The 24,828-nt window shown below is 43.0% G+C and overlaps 1 protein-coding gene and 1 long non-coding RNA gene across 3 annotated transcripts in view; both read left to right on the top strand.

Annotated features, from left to right (window-relative positions):
* Window positions 1-190: 190 nt before the first annotated feature.
* LOC139436971 (uncharacterized) lies at window positions 191-3,013 on the top strand. Its single transcript, XR_011646473.1, has 2 exons — window positions 191-334; window positions 503-3,013. It is a non-coding gene; the product is annotated as an uncharacterized lncRNA (long non-coding RNA).
* Window positions 3,014-12,825: 9,812 nt separating this feature from the next.
* SBNO1 (strawberry notch homolog 1) overlaps window positions 12,826-24,828 on the top strand; it is a 73,270-nt gene continuing 61,267 nt past the window's right edge. The window contains exons 1-4 of one of the 2 annotated variants that reach the window (XM_071209765.1): window positions 12,826-12,883; window positions 13,202-13,269; window positions 23,348-23,476; window positions 23,985-24,089. In XM_071209765.1, coding sequence (XP_071065866.1) covers window positions 12,841-12,883; window positions 13,202-13,269; window positions 23,348-23,476; window positions 23,985-24,089 — 345 coding nt within the window. In that variant the 5' untranslated portion in view covers window positions 12,826-12,840. Of the gene's footprint in view, window positions 12,884-13,000; window positions 13,270-13,490; window positions 13,579-23,347; window positions 23,477-23,984; window positions 24,090-24,828 lie in introns of those variants that run through there. The other variant, XM_058281274.2, reaches the window with a different exon arrangement.

The following is a 24,828-nucleotide window of genomic DNA, read 5'->3' on the forward strand; positions in this document are numbered from 1 at the left end:
GAGGCAGAGCCCGCCCTTCTCCCCGCCTCCTCGGCGGGGGCGGGGCGAGCGGCGCACTTTGAACAACGCTTGCGGGACAGGTCCCGGCGGAGGGGGTGGGAGGGGGTTTAAATTTTACCGTCTCCCTGCTTTGATTGGCTGCCGTGGGAGGACAGCCGCGCTGCCATTGGGTGGCCCCAAAGGCCTCCCTCTCCCGGGGCTGAGGCCCAGCGGCGGGGTGTCTAGTCGCGTGGCTGGAGGTCCGCGCTCCGAGTGGACCGGATCTGGGACTTCCGGTTTCGCTCGGGCTTGGCCGGAACACGACCTTTGACTCCTGGACCTACCCTAAGACGTGGTAAGCCCGAATGCTCCGGCGGTTTGGCATCTTCGGCACCTTGACCCGTCTGGGGTTTAAAAGGTTTATTGAAAGAATCTAAACCTCTAGTATTCAAAACCCACTCAGATAACTCTGCCACCAATTAACGTCATAGATGTTACCTCCACGCACCCACCCATTTTACAGATGGGGCAAGAGAGGACCAAAGCGACGAGAAACCTACTTGCTTGCTGCCCAAGTTCACCTAGCAGGGCCTCAAATGATCTCTTGCTCAGTCCACCATCAGCTACCTTAAGGTAGGGGATACCCTGCCCTGTTATCCTGCACAGAGGAGCTTTGGCCGTGATCCCAGAGAGGCACAGATGTCCTTTGCTTTGGAAAGAAGGAAGGTGTCCAATTACAGCTCTTCCCTGGGGAACCCTCCTGGGATTGTGGGAAGAGATCATTCACCCATACTCTCTCTTTCGTCCCCAAGGAGGTTTTGGAGGCCTTACCACTGTATACCAGGAAAATAGGAAGTAAAATAAGGTGATGCATATGAAAGCATTTGGAAAAAGTAGAGTGACATAATTGTCTCTAACTCACCGCATGCCTTCTGGGCATATGGTTTCCACTTTCACCTTCAACCTGCCCTGCTGTCACATGATGGAATTGTGCTCTCCTCTCCAAGGTTCCTTCCAGCTTCCAGTCTAATAAATATATGGACGTTTTTGCTTTTTCTAAAATTCATTAATTCAACACATTTATTGAGCTATGTTCCTGGCACTCTTCTGTTATCCCAGGGACAGAGTAGCAAATACACAGTACAAATACTGTACTTTCAAGGAAAAAAACAGCAAGAAAGCATCTTTTATTTATTTAAGATTTATTTTACTTCCTTCTTCCTCCCCCAGTTGTCTACTCTCTGTCCATTCGCTCTGTGTTCTTCTGCATCCACTTGCATTATCCAGCGGCACTGGGAAACTGCGTCTCTTTTTTTGTTGTGTCATCCTGCTGTGTCACCTCTCTGTGTGTGCGGTGCCACTCCTGGGTGGGTTGCGCTTTTTTTCACACAGGGCAGCTCTCCTTGCGGGGCTAACTCCTTGCGCATGGGGCTCCCCTACGCGGGGGTGCCCCTATGTGGCACAGCACTCCTTGCACACAGCAGCACTGCGCATGGGCCAGCTCACCACACGGGTCAGGAGGCCCTGGGTGTTGAACCCTGGACCCTCCATATGGTAGACGGCTGCTCTATCAATTGAGCCACATCCACGTCCCAAGAAAGCATCTTTTAAATAAATCGTTTAAATAGTGACTTATGTTAGAAAGGAAATGAAAATGGGGCATTTTACAGAGCATGCGTGGGGAGAGTGCTTCTTCCAACTGGCAAAATCAGATGAATCCTCTCTGAGGTCAGTAGCTTTAAGCTATGTCCTAAATAATGGAAGGCCCTGAGGAAAAAGATACTTCTAGGCAGAGAGAATAGCAAGGGCAAATGCCTGGAGGTGGGACAGAGCTTGGTTGCTCAGGAAATGAAAAGAAGCCCAGTGTGGCTGGAATTGAGTACATGTGACAGTCGAGCTGGAAAGGCAGGCAGAGGTGAGGTCACATAGGACCTGGAAGACTGCTGGTCTCTCAGCTCCAAATCCGCTTTTCTTACAAATGGCAAAAAAACACATGAAGAAAGGCTCAACCTCACTACAGTTAGGGAAATGCACATCAAAACTACAATGAGATACCATTTCAGGGCAGCGGACTTGGCCCAGTGGTTGGGGCGTCCGTCTACCACATTGGAGGTCCGCAGTTCAAACCCCAGGCCTCCTTGACCCGTGGTGAGCTGGCCCATGTGCAGTACTGGTGCGCGCAAGGAGTGTCGTGCCACGCAGGGGTGTCCCTGCCTGGGGTAGCCCCACGCGTAGGGAGTGCACCACTTGGGGAGAGCCGCCCAGCACGGAAGAGGGTGCATCCTGCCCAAGAATGGCGCCGCGCACACACATGGAGGGCTGACACAGCAGGATGGTGCAGCAAAAAGAAACACAGATTCCCGTGCTGCTGACAACAACAGAAGTGGACAGAGAGGAACACACAGAGGATGGACGCAGAGAGCGGACAACGGGGGGAGGGATAAAAAAAAAAAAAGATGTCATTTCACACCTATCAGAATGGCCTATTAAAAAGACAGGACTACAAGTGCTGGAGAGAATATAGAGAGATAGGAACACATTCACTTTGGTGGGAATGCAGAATGGTACAGCCACTGTGGAGGACTGTTTGGCGGTTCCTAAAGAAGTGGAATATAGACTTGCCTCATGACCCTGCAATACCACTACTGGGTATATACCCAGAAGAACTGAGAGTAGTGACACGAACAGACATCTACACACTGATGTTCATTGCAGCATTATTCATAATTGCCAAAAGCTGGAAACCCAGGTGTTCATCAACAGATGAATGGATAAACAAACGGTGGTCTCTTCACATGATGGAATATTATGCAGCTATAAGAAGAAATGAAGTTGTAAAGCATATGACAACACGGATGAACCTGGAGGACATTATGTTGAGTGAAGCAAGCCATTGTATGATTAAAAAAAAATTTATATGTATCCAGGACATCTAATTGAGAAATGTATATTTTTATTCAACTGTGTTTTCTTTTTAGTTTTTAATTGTTTATATTTTTCATTATTAAATGTACAAAATAGAGTTAAAAACAAATCCACTTTTCTCTAAACTGCTCTGTGATGTTGGGGTGGCCAACCACATTGTTCCTTTGATAGCTGCTTCCTGTTATGTTCTGACAATAGGAGGAGAGACAGGGAGACAGGAAAAGAAGGGACTTGCTGTTGGCTTGTGTTCCTATCATGTTCACCCAGCAAAGAAATATTGTTTCTGACAGCAGCGTTTGGTTCAGTCTCCAGGTTCTTTCCATGCTCCCAGAAACAACCTAATGGGCTCCTTCAGAAGTACCAGCAGCAGCTCCTCTTCAAAGGTTGAGCCCAGTTTAGCAGGGTTCCTTCCCTGAGCTCTTGGGTGACTAGCGCCCTCCTTGGAGGTGTGAAAATCCACTCTCCAGGGCTCCTCCTCTGGATTTTTCTAGGCCTGACACTTCAACTTCTTCTCTTTGGGCAATAACTCTCTCCTTCAGTTCTTATCTGTGTTAATTGAATGTTCCTTTTTTGCTTTTTCAATCCTCCACTATCTAACTAATTTCCTATTTTGACTTGGCGTGGGAAGCCACTAAATGGTTTTAAGCAAAGGATGTATGGATAGATTGGTAAATCCAAAGAGTAACACATTGCACACAGTCATGTAAATGACAACATCTGTTTTGAGACTTGGAATCTTGGAATAATGTGACATTTTTCCAGAATGTCTGCTTACTGATCCTCACTTTCCTAAGATGGCCACATCATGTGTGGCTTCACCACACATGTGCTAAGATAATTTTTCTCACCCTAGGGTTATCTTTGTATTCATTTTTGCCCCAGTCTTTTACTTTTTCTTTTTCTTTTTTTTTGGTCATGGGCTATTTATATATATATATAATTGACCTATATCACTCATACACGAATATACATGAACAGTAAGTGTATAGTAAAGTTGTGAACTTACATTACAAACATGCATCATATCATACAGGGCTCCCATACCTTACCTCACCACCAATATCCAGACTCTTACTATTAGTAAATATGTTAGCATCAATTCGTGTAAGGTTTCTACCAAATGAACTGTTTTGTCAGAAAGCTCCACAGCAAGTGACCACTGTGGTCTACTTTTTTTTTTTTTCCACTGTGATCTACTAACCCTATGCCATTCTCTTATTGAGAATTTTTTTTCCCTATTCTATGTCTGTGTATAGTTAGGTAGGTAGGTGGATGGATAAAGAGGTACACACATAGTATATGTGGAACTTGAGCAAGTGAGAGGAAATCAGTGCTCTCTACTTCATAGGCTTGCTTTGAGGATAAAATGAGAATGGCTATAAACCATATGGCATAATGACTGGCTCCGGAAACCCTTGATAAATATTCACTATTTTCATTACAGCTCCCCTGAAGGCCCTCTCTGACCTTGCACAAAGCGTCTAGCACATAGCTGCTCCACACACGGCAGCGATTATCATTGTTAGTGTTCTCTTCTAATACAACGGAAGGCTCTGTACTTTTAGCAACATTAATATATCTGTTGGCATATTATCATTTACACGTTTGCTAACTTTAGGCTGGAGATATCCCGGTGTGAAATGGTAGCCATTTAGCAGTGAATAAAATAAAGTTACAAAAGTACATCTTAGTAAGTTGCTGTCAGTTGGAGTTACTTATATTTCCTTTCCCAGTCTTTTCTTTAGTGTCCTCAGAGGGAGAGCAAGAATTATCTATTAAATAGTTTTTCAAGAGAGGTTTCCACAGCCAGGTTCCTTGTCATTAAATGTGGAAAGAAGGAATACAAAATATGGTATCTGGAGTATAAAATTTGGCATCAGATGATATAAATGTCAAATGTGTATAGCTTCTTTTCTCCCCACATTCTTTTTAGAAAGTTACCGTATTCAAACTAGTTATGCGGTTGATTGGGAATTCCTTCAAATTTTAATAATTATGATTTTAATTGCAGAAACTAATAGAAAATGTACATATTGATGAGTGCGGGAGGTTTTTTTGTTTGTTTTGAAAGTCAGCTTAAAGATGGTTTGACAGCACAGCTCAAGCTGCTCAATTTAGAATGTGATTTTTCTTACCTTTTTTTAATGCGGTTTTATATCCACATTTTGTTCCTGTGACATGTTCTCGTAGTTTGTTTTAATTAATTTAGATATTTAAAATGTGGTACTTTTAAGGGAGAGTTTATAAAAATGAATAGGAGGACTTCCATTCTTAAAAACAGCATTTAGAGTTTTTTGTCTTTTCTTTTAAAGTTAATACATGCATATGGCAAAAACTTCAGAAACTCTCCTCCCATCCTTAACTCCAGTATCCTAGCTCTGGAACTACTCCACGCATTTGCTTATATAACACCTTCTCTACAGGGCCAAAGTGGTAACCAAATGAGATAATGACCCACAGACACTTTTTGTGTGTAAAGAATGATCAGAACACTCTGGAAATCCACATTAAGAAACAGGATTCTTGGACACATAACATGTTTAAAGGCAAGAAACTCAACCTCAGTTATTTGTGGTACTGAAACCTGGGTTCTAAGTCTTTGCCTTTCTCTTTCTTTTTATACTCCTCCTACTTTTTCCACTTCCTAAACAAATGCTTTATAAGGATTAAAAATTTCTCTATTTTCCTGGGACAATTTGACTCCATATCAGTTCATACTGAAAGAAATGAAGTAATGGCAGAAATTATAGTTATATAATTTTTATGCCTTCAAAATTAATTAAAAAATGTATTTGAACCTTTCAACATTGCATTTCACTTAGTATCTGTATTGGTCAGGATTGTGTGGGGTGCAAATGAGGGAAACCCAGCTCGATCTGGTTCAGGGAAATAAGGAAGTTTATTGAATCTTATAACAGGAAAGTACAGGGATAGGAGTAGCATCAGGCACGACAGGATCCAGGGACTCACAGAATGTCATCAAGATTCAGTATCAGTCTCTCTGTCTCCCTCCCCCTCCACATCTTTGTCCCACTTTTCTTTAGGTTGGCTTCACTCATGCTCCACCTGGCCTGTATCCCCTCCCCCTTCCCAAGAATACCTTAGCAACATCAGTGGTGAGGGAGTTTCTTTTTCCTAAAAGTTTCAGTACAAAGTCCTGGACTTCAGTCTCATTGGCCTGGCAGTAGATCAACCTCTGTGGCCTGGCAGCAGATGCAGCATTCCACCCAACTGGCTGGACCTGGTTTCTAAGCTCAATTTGGAGTGATGTGTGTGGGAGGTGGTTAGTGCTCTACAAACCACATGAACTTTAAGAGAGCCCGGCAACTTCTGCTTTCATGTTCTTAGGAGACCCCCATGTAGGAAGAGGCCCCATAGAGAGGCTGCTCGAGAGACCACACTTGTCATCTGGAGGAGAGAGAGAAGGTGTATTAGTCAGCCAAAGGGGTGCTGATGCAAAATACCAGAAATGGGTTGGTTTTATAAAGGGTATTTATTTGGGGTGTAGCTTACAGATACCAGGTCATAAAGCATAAGTTACTTCCCTCACCAAAGTCTATTTTCACGTGTTAGAGGAAGATGGCTGCCGACAACTGCGAGGGTTCAGGCTTCCTGGGTTCCTCCCTTCCAGGGTCTTGCTTCTCTCTGGGTTCAGGGTTCCTCTCTTCCCAGGGCTTGCTTCTTCCTGACCTCTGGGGCTGGCTTCTCTTTCCTCTGTGAGCTTAATTCCCGGGGCTCCAGCTTAAGGCTTCAGCATCAAACTCCAACATCAAAACTCCAACGTCAAAAGCCCTCCAACTCTGTCCTTTGCCATGCCTTTTATCTGCAAGTCCCCGCCCACCAAGGGGCGGGGACTCAACACCCTGCTGACACCCTACTCCACTCATGCCCACTAAGCTCCACAATGCCCTACATACTTGATTACTTAATCAAGTAAACCTCTGAATATAATCCAATATAATCTCACATGCCCAAAGGAAAAGACCAGTTTAAAAACATAATCCACTATTTCTTTTTGGAATTCATCAACAACATCAAACTGCTACAGAGGCAAAGGTCCCAGCGTCCCAGCTGAGCCCAGTTCTGCATGCAGAATCACAACACAGAATAAAACGGTTGTCGTGTTAAGTCATTACATTTTGGGGTAGTTTGTAATGTAGCAATGCACAAGCAAAACATTCTCCATAGGTAAAGCTAAACTCATTCCTCTTCTGGAGGCAGTCTACAGTTGCAGCTATCAGAAACCCACATCTACCCAGGCGCTCAAGCAGAAACGTAAGCATCGTCCTAAACTCCTCCCTTCCTCCACACCCAGCCAGCCAGTCGCCATGACTTGCTGGCTTTACCTCCTAAATAGTTCCTGAACCTGGTCCTCTTTGATTGCTCAACTAATTTTGCTCCGGTTCAGATTCTTCTCTTTTCTGGACCTGCCTGGTCTTCCTATGTGCATTCGCCTTCTTAGACCCACCCTCCACACTGCTTCTGAAGCAGTTCTTCTAGAATGCATAGCTGAGTGGAAACCACCCAAGTGTCCAACGGTGGAGGAGTGGATAAACAAATGGTGGTATATGCAGACAATGGGATATTATCCACCCATAAAAAGGAATGAAGTACCGATATGGATGAACCTCGGAAACATTATGCTAAATTAAATAAGCCAAACACAAAAGGGCAAATATTGTATGATTTTCCTTATATGAAATATCTGGAATAAGCAAATTCATAGAAACAGAAAGTATATCAGAGGTTACTAAGGGAACGGGGAGTTATTACTTAATGGGAAAAGAGTTTCTATTTTGGATGATAAATTAAGTATTGGTAATGGGTGGCAGTGATGGCAGGACAATATTGTCATTAAAATCATTGAATGGTACACTTAAAAATGGTTAAGGGGAGAGGATGTAGCTCAAGTGGTTGAGCACCCGCTTCCCATGTACGAGGTCCCGGGTTCATTCCCCGGTACTTCCTTAAAACAAAACAAAACACAACCAAAAAAACCAGCTCTCGCTGGGCTGTAGCTCAGTGGTTGAGCACCTGCGTCCCATTATGAGGTCCTGGGTTCAATCCCTGGTACCTCTTGAAAAAGAAAATGAAGAAAAAAAAGTTAAAATGGCAAATTTATATCTGTTACCCTTCCCTACCAAAAAAGAATACATATCTGATCATGGCAGTTCACTGCATAACAGTTCCCTGGAACCGAAAAAATAAAGTCCAAACTCAGCTATAAAAGACCATTTGGGAATGGCTTTCATCTACTTTTGCAATTTTATCTCCTGGCACTCCTTTCCACTTACATTGTATTAATCAGGGTTCAGGTGAAAACAAAGAGCACACTGGTTATTTAACAGAGATAGTTATTGTTGTTAGTTTTAGGAACTACCAGGATTTGAATCCTGGACTTTGTACATGCAAACCAGGCACCCAACCACTGAGCTTCACTTACTTGCTGTCTGCTGTGTCCATTTGCTGTGCGTTCTTCTGTGTCTGTATTTATTTATTTATTTATCCCCCCCACCCCCACCCCGCCCCGTGGCTTGCTTGGTGTCCGCTCTGTGTGTCTATTTGCTGCGCACTCTTCTGTGTTTTTGCTTGTCTCCCTTTTTTTGGGTCACCTTGCTGAGTTGGCGGGCTGGGCAGCACACACACTCCCCAGCACGGGCAGACCCGCGACACTCTGCAGCATGCAGGCAAGTGTGCCTTCACAAGGAGGCCCTGGGACATGAACCCAGGGCCTCCCATATGGTAGACGGGAGTCCAACTGATCGAGCCATGCTGCTTCCCGAGAAAATTTAATATAAAGAATTCTTAACTAGGTACCAGCTGGCTAACTAGGTAACTGAAAGGGTAAAAAAGAACTTTAACACACCACAGAGCAGCAACTGCAGGAAGGAGCTATCACCACTAAGGCTGAGAGAACAAAGGAAAGACTTTGGTGCAATTAAAATTAAAATGTCAAAAAGGAGCCCCACCTTGCTGAAACCCAAACCTCCAAAGAGAGGGCTCTGCTCCTCTAGCACTAGTGCTCTAAGCTTAGAGGGCAAACCCTTAGGGGCTCTCTGGGGGGAAGAGTTTGATCTGATGAAGCTAGTTCTCCAAGGGTGGGAAAAACTGCAAACTGGATTTAGCTGCTGCTACAAGAAGGAATTGCCACTGCTGAGATGAAGCAGCATTGCTGGGATGATGTACACAGGAATCTAGGAATCTTTTTCCTCCTGCAGCTTTGCAGCCTCCTTCTAGCAGGACTTATTGCAGCACCTAAGACAGAAAGAGCTGATAAGGTAGAAATGTAGTTTGCAGTGTCCCAGGCCCAGAGTTGGAAAGCAGAGTACAGAAGCTTGGATATGGAGCTCAGTTACAATTTCACAATAACTGATGTGCTTGCCTTCTTATTCCCCTTCTACTTGCCTTGCTCTTTCTACCTTTGTCAGGACACTAGCATGTATTGTTTCCTCTTAAAATGTTTCTTCGTCTTCTCTTTGTCCAGTTACCATGTGCTTTTCAAATCTCAGCTCAGTCTTCACTCCCTCAAGGAAACCTTCTTTGACTTCTCTGATGATGTCAAATTTCTCTGTAATAGCATCACTTAAGCTACTTTGTAGCACTGTCACAGTTACAATATTGTGTGTGATTTTTTGATTAATGCCCCGCTAGACTGTAAGCTCCATAAGGGCAGGAACCATATACTCCACCCTTCACCTTTCTGGGTTTGTTTGTTTTTTAATCTGTATCCCTAACTCCTAACATAGTGCCTGGCATATAGGAAGGGCTCAATACATTTTTTTTTTTTTTTGGCTGTTGTGCTTTTTATTAAAAAAATCAAACAAAAAGCAACAACACACAAAAAAACAGATTAAATAGTATTTGGTTAGGTATAAAACTGAACTGGAGTCCAGAGTCCATGGTGGGGAAGGCTCAGAAGATGGAGACAAGGATATAGTTGCAGTGTTTTTTCTTTGTACCTAGGAGATGGTTTGGATGAAAGCTGTAGAATGACTAAGATCTCGGAGGATGAATTAGTTCCATATACAGTATATACAGATTTGTGTCCTCTGTCAGAGGCTGTGCCTTGGCCCTCAGGAGCTGGGGTCCTGCCATGGTTAAAAATACTGTAACGTGAAGGTGGATTTCATTCAGAAGCAAATCGTTAGCCTCAGGACTTCGAGGTACTGCAGAAGGTGAAGACTTAGGGAAATAAGGTGGTGGAGGAAGTGGAAATATAATCACTGCAACACCTCTCACATTTTCTTTCTTTTCTTTTTTTTTTTTTTTTTCACCTCTCACATTTTCTAAGGGCCAGGAATCTGGAAGTGGCTTAGCTAGGTGGTTCTGGCTCAGGGTCTCTGAGGCTGCATTCAAGCACTCCACCGGGGCTGCAGTCACCCGGAGCTGGAGGATCCACGTGGGGGCTCTGCTTCTACATATGCTGCAATAATAGCCTCGTATGTAGCATTTGTGTGCAAATGGGCAGTTATATGTATAAATACTCAGAAACGCCACTTTTCACTTGGTTCAGGGTAAGGAGACTATGCAGAGATGTCATCAAAGATCTGGCTTGTTTTCAGAAAGTACCTCGAAGGATGGGAGTATCTCGGTCAGGTTTCTATTTCCAGAATCCTCACTTAGTCCAAAAATGTAATTAGAGTTGAGGGCCACTTGGAAATTGAATTGTGCTAAAACTTTGAAGACACTGCTGCAATTAGAATGCCTTAGGTCTCTTTGTTGCATCTTTCCATAGTTCTCTTTTCATAAAGGAATAAATTTGCAATTCTTTGTTTGCTGTCATCTGCCCTAGATCATAAACTATTCTAGTGAGTAGCAGTGAACAAGATGGAGTGGGCCCTTGTTCTTATAGGTTTTTTTTTTTGAGATTTATTTTATTTATTTATCCACTCCCCTCCCCCCAGTTGTCTGCTGTGTTCATTCATTGTTTGTTCTTCTGTGACCACTTCTATCCTTATCAGCGGCACTGGGAATCTGTGTTTCTTTTTGTTGCGTCATCTTGTGTCAGTTCTCCATGTGTGCAGCCCCATTCTTGGGCAGGCTGCACTTCCTTTTGCACTGGGGCTCTCCTTTCGGGGCGCACTTCTTGTGCGTGGGGCTCCCCTACGTGGGGGACACCCCTGCGTGGCAGGGCACTCCTTGTACACATCAGCACTGTGCATGGGCCAGCTCCACGTGTGTCAAGGAGGCCCGGGGTTTGAACCGTGGACCTCCCATGTGGTAGGTGGATGCCCTATCCATTGGGCCAAGTCCACTTCCCATCTTATGGAGTTTTTAAAAAATTATTTTTACTTTTATAGTTTTTTGGAGGGAGGATTAAATGAAATAATTCAAATGAATAGCAAAGTGATTAGTCGACACTGAAGAAATGTTTATATATGTGTATATACACATATGTAATATGTATTATATACAAAAACATTAAGTTATGTTACCGTAAGGACAGCTATTTCCAAGACAAGTCCTCCCGCTTGAGCGCTACAAAGGACAAACGTGTTTTGTAGTGTGAAGGTGATTTATGTCAAGTGCACAAGCAAGGAACTGGGGGAACCTTCCCAAAACCAGTTTAAAGTGAAAAATGGGAAGTAGGGTTTTGATAGGCAAAGGAGAAGGGTGGGGGAGAAGAAAAACAAGTGATGCCAGGAATCTTGTGAGGAGGGGCTGTGCAATTTCTCAATCTTGTGTTGTCTTAAGCACATCCAATTTGTCCTAGATTTCAGCAGCTATTAAACCATAGTTCAATATAGTTGTGAGGTACAAGGCCTTCACGGCTCCTTTCTCAGACAACGCTCAAAGATATCAATCTTTTTGTCTCTGAGAAAAAGTTACACCATTCTGTCTGGTTTTGCTTTGAGACATTATCTTATTCCTGCAAGCAAAATTGAGAAGATCTGGTTAATATCCTTCAGGGAACTAAGTGCAAAGACTAAACTTTTAAAATTAGATTAATAGAAAACCAGTACAATTAATTTTAGAATTCTCAGAGCTGTTTAAGTGAATAAATTTCAATAAGCACATTTTCCAGTTATTAGTTGGAAGACTCATAATTATTCTTGATATGCATATTTTTTCCTCTTTCCTTTCTCCCCCTATACGTTTTCTTAAAGAGCTCACAGTTTAACCTCCAATTACTCCAATTACTTGGTTTGTTTTCCTCAAAAGGTGAATGGGATGTGCTGCCAGTAGGGGGCAAAAATCACCCAGGCGTGCCTATTACCTAAGCAACCGAGGCAAACAGCATTCTCAGAATGACTTTACAAAAGGGTTACCAAGACGTAAATTTATTTAGTCTGTCAGGAGATCATTTAAATAACAACAGTAATAATTAAACAATGGAAACAAGGCGAGAAAGTGGTAGAGATGGAAACTTTTCTGCAGCAAATTTTAACTGAGAGCTATAGTTTGTCAGAATACCGCGTGTGTGGAGGAAAAAGAAATGAGGTTGACTGTGCTAACAGTCGTTAGCATATGATGGTATGGCAGTGGGACCAGCCATGGTGCTCCGAGTCGTCCGCGGTTTCATAAAGAATAAAGTGCTTTAAGTTAGCCTAGTAAACAATGAATATTCTAGGAGCAATTAGAAAACTTTGAGCATTTCAGATTAACAGAAATGCCACTCGGTAACTTCCCCCACCGAAGCCAACCCCCAAATGGGTTGGAAAATAGCTTCGGGCCGCTCCTCGCCAGACTTTGAGAGCAGGTGTGGGACGCATGCGCCTGGGCCACTAGTTGACCTCCTCGCAGGTCCCACTCAGACCCGACCTTCTTCCCGACAGCCCTCGGGGAGAAAAGAAGGTAGGACGGAATCCTCGCGATAATTTTGGCAGCGCCGGCGGAAGCAGTAGACACGTGACTCTCTAAGGCGGCCTTCGCCTTCCCCCTCCCCCTTCGCGGAAACCCGGCCCCTCACCCCTCGCCCACCCCAGAGCCACGGTAATGGACCGTTTGGGTTCCGGATTTTCTTTGGATCCAACCATTGGTATCGGACCGTCGGGAGCTGGCCGAGTCGTTGCTTGGCGGCGAAGGCAGGGGGCGGTCAAGGTGGGGGGGGCAGAATTCTCTTCCTTCGCCTAGGAGGGAGGCGGGGTGGAGAGCGGGGCGGGGGACTGGAATGGGGGAGGAAGGAAGTCACGTGGATGCGCGCTGCGCGCTGCGTGCGCGCGGCGCCTCAGCCGTCGCTCCACCCCTCCCCTCCCGGCGGGGCGGGGGGTTGGGGGGAGGGGCGTCAAGATGGCGGCGGGGAGGTAGGCAGAGCCGGACGCTGCTGCTGCCACCGCCACCGCCGCCTCCGCTCCAGTCGCCACTGATTCTCCAAGCTCTCGCCGCCCGGGAGAAGCTGCCCTGTCGTCGGATCTCGGGGAGAAAGTAAGTCCTTCCCTTGTCTCTTCCACACTCCCACTCCCGGACAGCCTTCCACTCCCACCCTCCTCAGGGGGCCGTGTGGGGCCGGGCTGGGGGGGGCAGCTACCTCACCCCTGCGTGAGGCCTCCTTCACCCCTCCTCGCCCCCCTCAGCTGCGCGCTCCGGGGCCCTCGGGGGTTTGGTCCCGGCGGCGGCTCCCTACCCTCCCTCCCTTCGCCCGTCAGCGCCGGGCCCTGCGGTCGCCGCGCGTGGGGCTCTCGGCCCCGGGAACCCCGCTGTCCCGGACCAGGTGCACCCCTTCGGACCAGGAAGGTAGGGTCTGCGGAGGCAGGATCCAGGCTTCACTTGGGTCGCGGTCCTTAGCTTCCTCCCGCACGACCCTAAGGCTGCGAGGTCCCGGACTCGCAGGGGAAGTGAGGTCCGGAATCCTTTACAAGTCCTTTTCGAGCATCGCTCCTGCTTTCGGGGGAGTGAAGGAGGCGGTAGGGTGGTCCTAAGTCTGTACCCCCACACCTGCGGTTTCTCATCACCCGGTTCTTAAGTCTGCGGGGAAGGTATGTGGGACACGTGGGGGCTGCCTTCGCGTCTCATCCGGTGATTAGGTTAATTTTGCCTCCAGCCAGCGAGCTCTCTTCCCAGACCCCGAAGATCTATACAGAGGGTGAGAGAGATAGGATGATTTGCTTACTCTGACAGTGTTTGGCTTAACGAGCATTTTAAGTTCACCAAAGCAGTGTATACCGGTGGTATCTTAGAAGTGGCTTGGGGTCAGTTTAACCGCTGGGGAGATTTGGATGTTCCTGAACTCTGATGATTGTTTCTTTCCTGACCCTGGCGTCCAGCTCCTCCCCTTCCCATCCTGGCTTTGTGCTTCTGTTTGTTTAATGTTTGCGGACCGCTAACTTGATCCTCGCACAGAGAAGCTCTTTTTATGTGTTTGCTCCGTTTACTGTGGGAGGCTTTTGTTGTGGGGAATCGCTGGTTGAGAAACGTGGGAAAAGAACGCGCGAGAAAATGAGAGTTAAATAAAGCAACGTTTTTATCCATTGAATTGCGCAGCCAATTGTAACCGCACCCGGAAGTTTGTACTGAACACGTGTTGATGAGGAAAGGTTAAAAACTGGTCGCCTTTGACCTTTGAAAGTTGATTATTAGCAGTTGAGATTGAGTTAAATGTTTCATATTCTCCAGACAACCGAAATTAGAGGTGAAATAAGGCCTTGAAAGAGTTGACCGGGAGGGACCAGAAAGCTGTCAAATCCCAAGTGCTCTAGAGCAATAAACTTAATACTTACAGACATTCATACTAACTAAGCTGTGCAGAGGGATTCCTTTTTTCCCGTTATTTACAACAATCAGAACTGGTTTTCATAAGCAGTGAGTAAAGCCATCATAATTGCACAAAAGATAGTTTGTACAGAATTTTTGGGATGAAATGCAGAATTTGCTACTGAGGCGTTGAGTGGGACATTACTTTTGCAAGCAAGAGAATATTTTATTTTCATCTTTAAAGAAGTTCCACAATTTCCTTTACTGGAGAAGACATCTTTTTCCTCTCGTTTCTGCTTCTTATCTCCCAATCTAACATTTATTCCACACAATTCCCTCCAAAATTTTAAATAAAATTTTCACATTAGTTGCTGGATAAGTGTTAAAAGGGACTAAGCTAGTGGCTAAACATTCATACCTTCATTGAATGCTGTTATGTGCCAGGCAGTTGTATATATCTTGAAATTACTATTTAAAAATTTGCAGTATGGAGTTTTCTTTTTTTCATGCTTCTTAAAATGATTCATCTCAAATACTTTATCTACAGATGTTTTGATGTTTCATGGACTCTGAATTGAGCTTTGATTTGAGACTTGCTGTCTGTCAACAGTGAGAAACATTTCTGTCTGGTCTCTCCTAGTGACTTGACTTTTCTCTGCATTGCTTCCTTAAAGGTGGTGTGAAGATACTTTCTGAGAGGAGTTGCTTTCATGCTCAATGGCCAATTAATAACTAAACCTATGCAACCCTAGAGTTTTTACTATTGTCACTTATTGTCTTTATTTCTTATGCCAATTGATAGATCCACTTTGATGTGTTTTGAACTCACCAAGTATTCAGGACAACCTTGGGATAGCATGGGAATTTTCTGTAGATGGAAAGAATAGGCTCTTATAGGGCAGGATCTTTACTTAAGAATAAGACATGATACAGAACCATCAAATAAGCTTGCTTATTTATTTCTTGGGAGGCCGTATATAGAATAGACCAGGGGTTCTGTTTTTTTTTTTTTTTCCCTTTGTTTTTGAGTTGCTTTTAAAAATTGTGGCAGCATATATGCATCAAACATTGCCCATCTTAACCACCTTCAGTAGCATCAGTCACACCCTCAGTGCCGTGCTACCACAACCACCATCCACCAGCAAAATCCTCCATCACCCCAAACAGAAATTCCATAACCATTAAGTGTTAATTCCCCATTCCCCCACCTCCCTACCCTCTTTTGTTCCGTAGAAGTCTTTGCAGGCAGGTGAAAACCATGGACCCCTTACTAAGTCCATACTGCACTGTGTATTATGTAATAACTATATCACATCCTCACCAATACATCCCTACAAGAATAATGTTTTTTTGAATTTTCAATTTAAGCTGACAGATCCCTTGAAATATTTCCACAGACCCCTGGTTAAGAACCCCTGGAACTGAGCAGTGATTTTCAAATATTTTTACTGCGTCCTACAGGAAGAAACATGTTTTACATTGAGATCTCTACTATATGCATAAATTTATAACTGAAAAACAAATTTCATGAGGTAATGTTTATTTTTTGAAACCCACTAAATTTGAACAACCCACTGCAATTTGAAGAACACTGAAATAGCTAGCTTCAAGAGTACAGAATCTTGAAAGCGCTCCTGGGTTTGAAATTCTCCCTGACTTGTTTTACTGCTACCATCTAATGCTTCAGCTCACTAAACCTTGTTTTCTCATCTGTGACATGGGGATAATGGGTAGCCTTTATTTATAAGGTTATTTTGAGGGTCAAAAGAGATACCAACTTTAAGAAAAAATTTTAACTTTAAGTAAAAGGATCACCATCTGAATTTGATGATCAAGAAGGTTGTTTCTCCAACACCCATATACCCATCTTTTCTTGACCTTCTCTAAAGCATTTTTGAAACATATATAATCTGTACGTTGTGAATCCATTCTTCCTATGGTTTTTGCAGTGAAAATGCATGATATGTGTGTAGGGGGTTTAATTTACTGAACAGTTGCTCCCTTTGGTGGTAGGTGTTGAAAAATACAGATTATATCCTTTTAGGTAAAGAAAATCCTTTACTTTTTCTTCTTTATAACTACTTTCTCTCTCTTGATGTTCCTAAAGAACCTTCACACAGTAGGCATTTAATAAATACTGATGAATTATAACAGCTAAATTCTGAGTGGATCCTACAATCATTAGTCCTTCAGCGTCTTAAACATTCTTTTGCCATGTCTGTCATTCATACAAGCAAAGTTGAAGCTGGGTCTAGCATTATTAAATAATCAGGAAAAATCCTTTTTTGTTATTAGTTCAAGCCAAGATACTTGCTGAGTGATATAATATGTACACATCTAAAGATGTCTGCCCGTTTCCTCTAGACACACTAACTGGTTAACTGGATGAACTGGATGTGTGAAACTTTTAGATAAAAGGGAAACTAATATTTTTATAGAATTAATTTGGAAGTTAATTATTGAGTGGATTGCCAGCAAATAAAATTTGGAGACTGAGAAAGTGCTATATCATCAGTGATATGGAAAATAACATCTTTTGGACAAAATGCTAATGTTTATCAAAACATTTAGTTCAGGTAGTATTACATTTCATCAACACTACAACCCTATAAGGTAGTTTCTACTTTTATTCCCGTTTTAGGATGAGGTTACTGAATCATAGAGGTTATTATTTGACCATATCACACTACTGGTACGTGAGGTAGCAAGTATCTGAATCCAAGTATTCAGCCTGACTCCACAGTGGTATGCTACCGACATGGAGATCTACACTTGTATCTGCTCAGAACTATAAAGATCTGCTTTAGTTCTCAACAAGAGGAACCTTGTCTCTGTTGAAGTGTTTTAGTGTTGGTATTCTTAATGGGAACTGAATCATTTCTTCTAGTTGGCTGTTGTTTCTCATATTCTCCTGCAGCCAAAGATAGCTATTAGTTTCTTTCTACTAGTATCCTTGTTTCTTATTTATCCTAGAAGCTTTCATAGGTGTGTACTGTTTTGAAATATGTGATTTTTTTCAAATGTATTTATGCTAAAATTTGACCCTTTTTGTTCACTGTAGATTGCTGTGTGTTAAATGTCACCTGCCATCTATGAACTCCTTTCTAGACACACTGTTACACGGTTCTTTTTTATTTTATTTTATTTAGCATTTATATAATACTTGGTGGGTTCAAATTAAAAATGTTTGTTTGTGGGATCCAGGAATAAATCTTTACTTATTTGTGAAGTGAGGAGGAGGAGATTGGCTAATACCAACTTTAAGGTGTCTCTCATCCTGAACACTGAAATTCTGTGAGTCTGTAATAGTTTTAGAATAAGAATGTGATTATATATTAAGGGTTTTGCCTAAAGGAATTAAGAGAGAAGGTCCCTCTCTGTTTTTTCTGTCCGTCCCCCCCCCCCCCCCCCCCCGCCCCCTTTTCCCTTCCGAAAAGAGCAAGTAGAGAATTTGTGCCCAGTCAGCTAAGGGAGATGTAAATAAGATTACCTCTTTCATAATACCTTATAAAAGACAATACCGTAAAAAAAAAAAAGACATAGTATCTTTTAGTATTATTAGTTTAGTATTATTAGTCTCAAACTTCCTATGACTGAATTTTGATCAGGTCACTGATAGTATTTATAACTGTTTGCTCATCTTTTCTTGTATGAACATCAAAAGGTTCCTTCCCCAGACATCTCATCCTTTGATGATGATAGTTTATGTACTTTAATGCTAATTGTTAAGAAGATCTATTTTTATCTTCTTAACAATGAGCATTTGTGAACTCAGTAACACTTTTTAGTGAATTTGCATTTCATTCATTAATATTGTTTTTGTGCTTTTGAGTATACCTCAAAATCCACCTGGATTAATAGATCCCTTGGCCTCCAGGGTCTCTGTAGTCTATAGTTTGGGAGTCATTGGTTTAAGACAATGTATTTTTTTTTGTGTGTAAATAAATTTCCCAATATTTACTATTTAGTAGTCTTTGGCATTCCATTAATCTGGATAAGGATTTTTGTAGGAATAAGTGGACCAAGATGCTCTATTTCCACAAGTCATTTTGAAATTGTTTTTTGAAACATTGATTTATGTCATTTGAAAAAATATTTACTTTAAATCCATGTTAAGGACATTTTTCCTCTTTCTCTTCTCCATTATCTAATTTGTTCATAATTTGATCTTGCTGTTGTAATACTTATGCTCCCGCCCATTTTAATCTCAGTCTGAACTCTTTTTTTATTTTTTTTTAAAAACACTCTATACCCACCAAGCAAAACTCAGTCTGGCTTTTTTTTTTTTTTTTTTTTTAAAGATGTATTTATTTTATTTAATTTCCCCCCCCTCCCCTGGTTGTCTGTTCTTGGTGTCTGTTTGCTGCGTCTTGTTTCTTTGTCCGCTTCTGTTGTCGTCAGCGGCACGGGAAGTGTGGGCGGCGCCATTCCTGGGCAGGCTGCACTTTCTTTTCACGCTGGGCGGCTCTCCTCACGGGCGCACTCCTTGCGCGTGGGGCTCCCCCACGCGGGGGACACCCTTGCGTGGCACGGCACTCCTTGCGCGCATCAGCACTGCGCATGGCCAGCTCCACACGGGTCAAGGAGGCCCGGGGTTTGAACCGCGGACCTCCCATGTGGTAGACGGACGCCCTAACCACTGGGCCAAAGTCCGTTTCCCTCAGTCTGGCTTTTATTCCAAAATGAAGTATTGCAACTTCATAGGTTACCAACATCACCTTTTTTTTTTTTTTAAGATTTATTTTATTTCTCTCCCCTTTCCCGCTGCGCACCACCTGCCCTCTTCCCCTCCCCCTCCCGTTGCCTGTTCTGTGTCCATTTGCTGTGTGTCCTTCTGTGCCTGCTTGTATTCTTGTCAGCGGCACCAGGAATGTGTCTCTCTTTTGTTGCATTGTCTTGCTGTATCAGCACTCAGTGAGTGCAGCACCACTCCTGGGCAGGCTGTACTTTTTTCACGTGGGGTGACTCTCCCTTACAGGGCACACTTGCCGTGCATGGGGCACCCCTACATAGGGGACACCGCTGTGTGGCATGGCACTTCTTGCGCGCATCAGCACTGCGTGTGGACCAGTTCACCACACAGGTCAGGAGGCCCTGGGTTTGAACCCTGGACCTCCCATATGGTAGGCGGATGCTCTATCAGTGGAGCCAAATCCCCTTACGAACATCAACTTCTTGATCTACTTATTTGAAAGAGAGAATGCATGGACTTTGGGAGTTTGAACTATTTAGATTCCAATCTTCTACTACCAGTCTCTGTCTGGGTGATTTGGGGCAGACGATTACACCTTTCTGAGCTCAGTTCTAGCTCTAAAATTATGATAAAACCTATTTTCACTCAGGATTGTTGTAGGCTTAGATATTTCCTGTATACGAAGAGCCCAATACCAGGGACAAGCTCATAAAAGATACTTGGTCACTATCAGTTCCCTTCCCTCCCTTTTCACAATTTTTTTTTTCCCTTAGATTTCTTTTCTCTGAAGAATTTTGGAAAAATCCCTTTTGGAAGAGTCTGTCCTACTTCCCATTCTTTAAACAGCAAGTCTGCCCATGTTTTCATTTCTAGATGTCTGTGGTTTCCACCTTAAACACGTTCATATTTCAGTTAAAAACTGCAGTTTAGGGGAACGGACTTTGGCCCAGTGGTTAGGGCGTCCGTCTACCATATGGGAGGTCCGCGGTTCAAACCCCCGGCCTCCTTGACCCGTGTGGAGCTGGCCCATGCGCAGTGCTGATGCGCGCAAGGAGTGCCCTGCCACGCAAGGGTGTCCCCCGCATGGGGGAGTCCCACGCGCAAGGAGTGCGCCCGTGAGGAAAGCCGCCCAGCGCGAAAGAAAGAGCAGCCTGCCCAGGAATGGCGCCGCCCACACTTCCCGTGCCGCTGACAACAACAGAAGCGGACAAAGAAACAAGACGCAGCAAATAGACACCAAGAACAGACAACCAGGGGAGAGGGGGGAAATAAATAAATAAATAAATCTTTAAAAAAAACAAAACAAAAAAAAAAAAAACTGAAGTTTAAACAGTACACAAATGTGTGTGATGTAGACCTAATCAAAGATTTTTCTGTTAAATACCTTGCTTTAATCTAAAACAGTGTTTCTTATATGTTGAAAGTCGTGGTACTCTTAGCTAACACCATCCTTTTTGTAAGACATAATACACAGGCATTTAAAGAAAAATTTTTAGTATTTTATTTTTTTATTTTATTGTTTTTTTAAAAGATACATAGATCACACAAAAGATTACATTAAAAAATATAAGAGATTCCCATATACCCCACTCCCCACCCCCCCACTCCTCCCACATCAACAACCTCTTTCATTAGTGTGGCACATTCATAATACACTGACATTTAAATCTATTACACAGTCTGAGAACAAGCGGACTAGCTGAAAATTAATATTTATGTAACTTGAAGTTAGTTTTCTGGGAAAAACAAGTACGGTCAGATTTCCTACGTTTGTATATATAAATTAGGTTATTTTGGATAAATTAATGAGAAAAGTTAAAATTGAGAAAACTTTGTTAAGCTTTTTGTTCCCTACAAAATGGGTGAAAATCCATTTTGGTGTGAAATATATTGATCTCTTTCAGAGTGTAGTTGGAAAACCCCAATCTAAAACTTACTTGCATGTGTTTTTTTTTCCATTTAAAATTTTTTTTTCTTTTTTAAAGATACATAGATCACACAAAATGTTACATTAAAAAATATAACAGGTTCCCATATACCCCACTCCTCACACTCCCTACTCCTCCCACATCAACAACTTCTTTCATTAGTGTGGTACATTCATTGCATTTGATGAATATATTTTGGAACACTGCTACACAGCATGGATTGTAGCTTACATTGTAGTTTACACTCTCTCCCAGTCCATTCAGTGGGTTATAGCGGGATATATAATGTTCTGTATCTCTCCCTGCAATATCGTTCATGACAACCCCAAGTCTCGAAAATGCCCCCATATCATACCTTTTTCCCTCTCCCTGCCTGCATTTTTGTCTAAACCTCAGGTCACCTGGCTTCACATTTTATTATTATTTTTTAATTTCATTTCTCTTGACTTAACTTTAATCATTTATTGGCTCATGCTTTTTCTCTGGCAAGCTCCATATTCTTTTTCTTCCCCCTTTCCCTCTCCCTCCCCTTCCCCTGCCTTGCTGTTTTTTTGCTGTCTGTGACCTTTCACTGTGTGGTCTTCTATATCTGTTTCTCTTTTTGTTTCTCTTCTCATCTTTCTCCTCTAAGATTTACTGGGATTCAATCCTGGGAACCTCTTTTGTGGAGAGAGGTCCTTGTCAATTGTGCACCTCAGTTCCTGATCTCTGCTGCGCTTCACCTTGACTCTTCCCTTCGTCTCTTTTGTTGCGTCATGGTCTTGTGTGACTCACTTGTGCAGGCACTGGCTCACCGCACAGGCACTTGGCTTGCCCTGCTGGCATTCGACTTGCCACACAGGCACTTGCTCACCTCACAGGCACACTTTCTCCTCTTCTTTTTCACCAGGTGGCCCCAGGGAGTGAACCTGGGTCCTCCCATATGATAGGGGGAGGCCTTATCCCTTGAGCCACATCCACTTCCTGCTTCATAGTCTTATTCTCCTTTTCATTCTGACCTTTTATTTATACCAAATCGTATGGATTCACCTTCCTACATACCTTGGAATCCATCCTCTTTTTTTCTCTCTGTACCCTTCATTAAAATATGTCATCTTTGTCTTGGTCTGCTGTAGCAGTCTCTTAAGACTGCTTCTTATCTTATTCTTCTCACTTGTTTCCACACTACTAGGAGTTATCTTTCTGAATAACAAACCTGACTACAATGGTAAATGACTTCTCTAGCTTGGTGTTTAAAGCTATGGATGAGGGAAGTGGACTTGGCCCAATGGGTAGGGCATCCGCCTACCACATGGGAGGTCCACGGTTCAAACCCTGGGCCTCCTTGACCCATGTGGAGCTGGCCCACGCACAGTGCTGATGCATGCAAGGAGTGCCCTGCCACACACAGGTGTCCCCCGCGTAGAGGAGCCCCACGCATAAGGAGTGCGCCCCATAGGGAGAGCCGCACAGCGTGGAAGAAAGTGCAGCCTGCTGGAGAATGGGGCTGCACACACAGAGAGCTGACACAACAAGATGACGCAACAAAAAGAAACACAGATTCCTGGTGCCGCTGATAAGGATAGAAGCGGTCACAGAAGAACGCACAGTGAATGGACACAGAGAACAGACAACTGCGGGGTGTGGGGAGAAGGGGAGAGAAATAAAATAAAATCTTTAAAAAAAGAAAATAAAGCTGTGGGTGATATCTTCCTCGTCACTTGCCATCTTCTGCCTGAACTTCATACTTCTGCCGTATTGAAGTGCTCAAACATAGTTATTAAAGACTGCCAAATTCTTTCAAGCCTCCATGAGTTTGAATTTGCTGTCCAGAAGATCCTTGTCCTCCTGGTGATTTCCTCCTCCTAGAGACTCAGCTCTGTTGTCATCTTGGTGACCTCTCTCCCCAGGTGAAGTTCAACATTTCCTTTTCATGTTCTTTCACATTGTGTGGACATATAGTCCATTCTCTCTCTTCCTGTGATTTATGTACTTGACTATCATTTCCATCTTGTGAGCTTCTTGGGATCAAGAAGTATTTCTCTTTTATCCTCTTTGCCTCGCACATAGTAGCTTCATGAATACTGACAATGGGTCTGGTAGAAAATTTTTTTTTATTTTATAATTTAAATGGAAAGTTTATATTTAGGAAAATAATTTTGTCACTTTGTTTTAAACATTCATATTTAATTTTTAAATATTTTGTCTAAAGATGGTGGAGCCAGGGCAAGATTTATTGCTTGCTGCTTTGAGTGAAAGTGGAATTAGTCCAAATGATCTCTTTGATATTGATGGTGGAGATGCAGGACTTGGAACTCCAACACCTACCCCTCCAGTTCAGGTAAGAGTTTCCACAGTCTCTTTTTTTTTTCCTTAATGTTATTTCCACACACACAAATGGATATTTAGTAAGCCTTAATTTTAGATATGTATATGAATGTTAGTTTTTTGTTGAGTCTTCATGATATGGGAAAATATTTGTGATGAAAATTGAGGTTTTTTAGCTTTAATTTTAGTATATATGTAGCAGTAAGATATGGATTGTTTTGAGTTCTTCTGGGATGATAGTTAATCTCCTTAATAGTTATGTTTTGCTTTACAGGAACATTCTCCCATAGTTTCACTGTTCATATTCTCTGAAAGCAAAAATAAGATTCCAGTGTTAGTGTAGCTATTTGTTACGATTTCATGCTTGTTACTTTTATTCCTGAAATCAGTGACTTTACGTTCAATTCGATTATAAAGCTTGACATCTTTTATCTTAATGAAACAAATGGAACTCTTATTCTTAATAGAATTCACTATCATCATTCTTTATGTCTCTTTCTGGTTCTTTATTTTCTCCCCAGCCAGTACCACTTAGTGCACTAGAACTAAGTTTGGAGACTGAAGCAGCAGTTCCTGTTAAACAAGAACCAGAGACGGTACCTACTCCAGCACTATTAAATGTTAGGGTAAGAATTGTTGGGATTTGGTATTACTACTAAATAATTTAGGAATGTAATAAGAAAATAACCTTTTAGTATGAAAAGTTTTATCTCACTGGTTCTGCCTTTTGCTACTTCTTTGTCAGTGTCCTACCCTCAGCTCCAGCTTTGTGAAGTGTTTCTTTCATTCTTAAGTTAGTTATGTTGATCAAAAGATAAGTAAGTAAGGAAGCAGATTTGGCTCAACTGATAGAGCATCTGCCTACCATATGGGGCGTCCAGGGTTCAAACCCAGGGCCTCCTGACCTGTGTGGTGAGCTGGCCCACACGCAGTGCTGATGGGTACAAGGAGTGCCATGCCACATGGGTGTCGCCCATGTAGGGGAGCCCCCTGTGCAAAAAAAAATGCAGCCTGTCCAGGAATGGTGCCGCACACATGGAGAGCTGACGCAGCAAGATGACACAACAAAAAAAGATACAGATTCTTGGTGCCGCTAACAAGAATGCAAGCGGACACAGAGGAACACACAGCAAATGAACACAGAGAGCAGACAACAGGGGAGGGGATGGGGAGAGAAATAAAAAGTAAGTCTTTGGGGGAAAAAAAGATAATTAGGTAAAGAAAATTTTTTTTTAATGTTAAAAAAAGATAATTAGGGGAAGTGGATGTGGCTCAAGCAGTTGGGTGCCTGCCTACCACATGGGAGGTCCCAGTTTTGGTTCCCGGTGACTCCTAAAGAAGATGAACAAGACAGTTAGCTGACAC

Source organism: Dasypus novemcinctus, chromosome 19 (genome assembly GCF_030445035.2).
Source record: "Dasypus novemcinctus isolate mDasNov1 chromosome 19, mDasNov1.1.hap2, whole genome shotgun sequence".
In the NCBI taxonomy this organism is placed as follows: domain Eukaryota; kingdom Metazoa; phylum Chordata; class Mammalia; order Cingulata; family Dasypodidae; genus Dasypus; species Dasypus novemcinctus.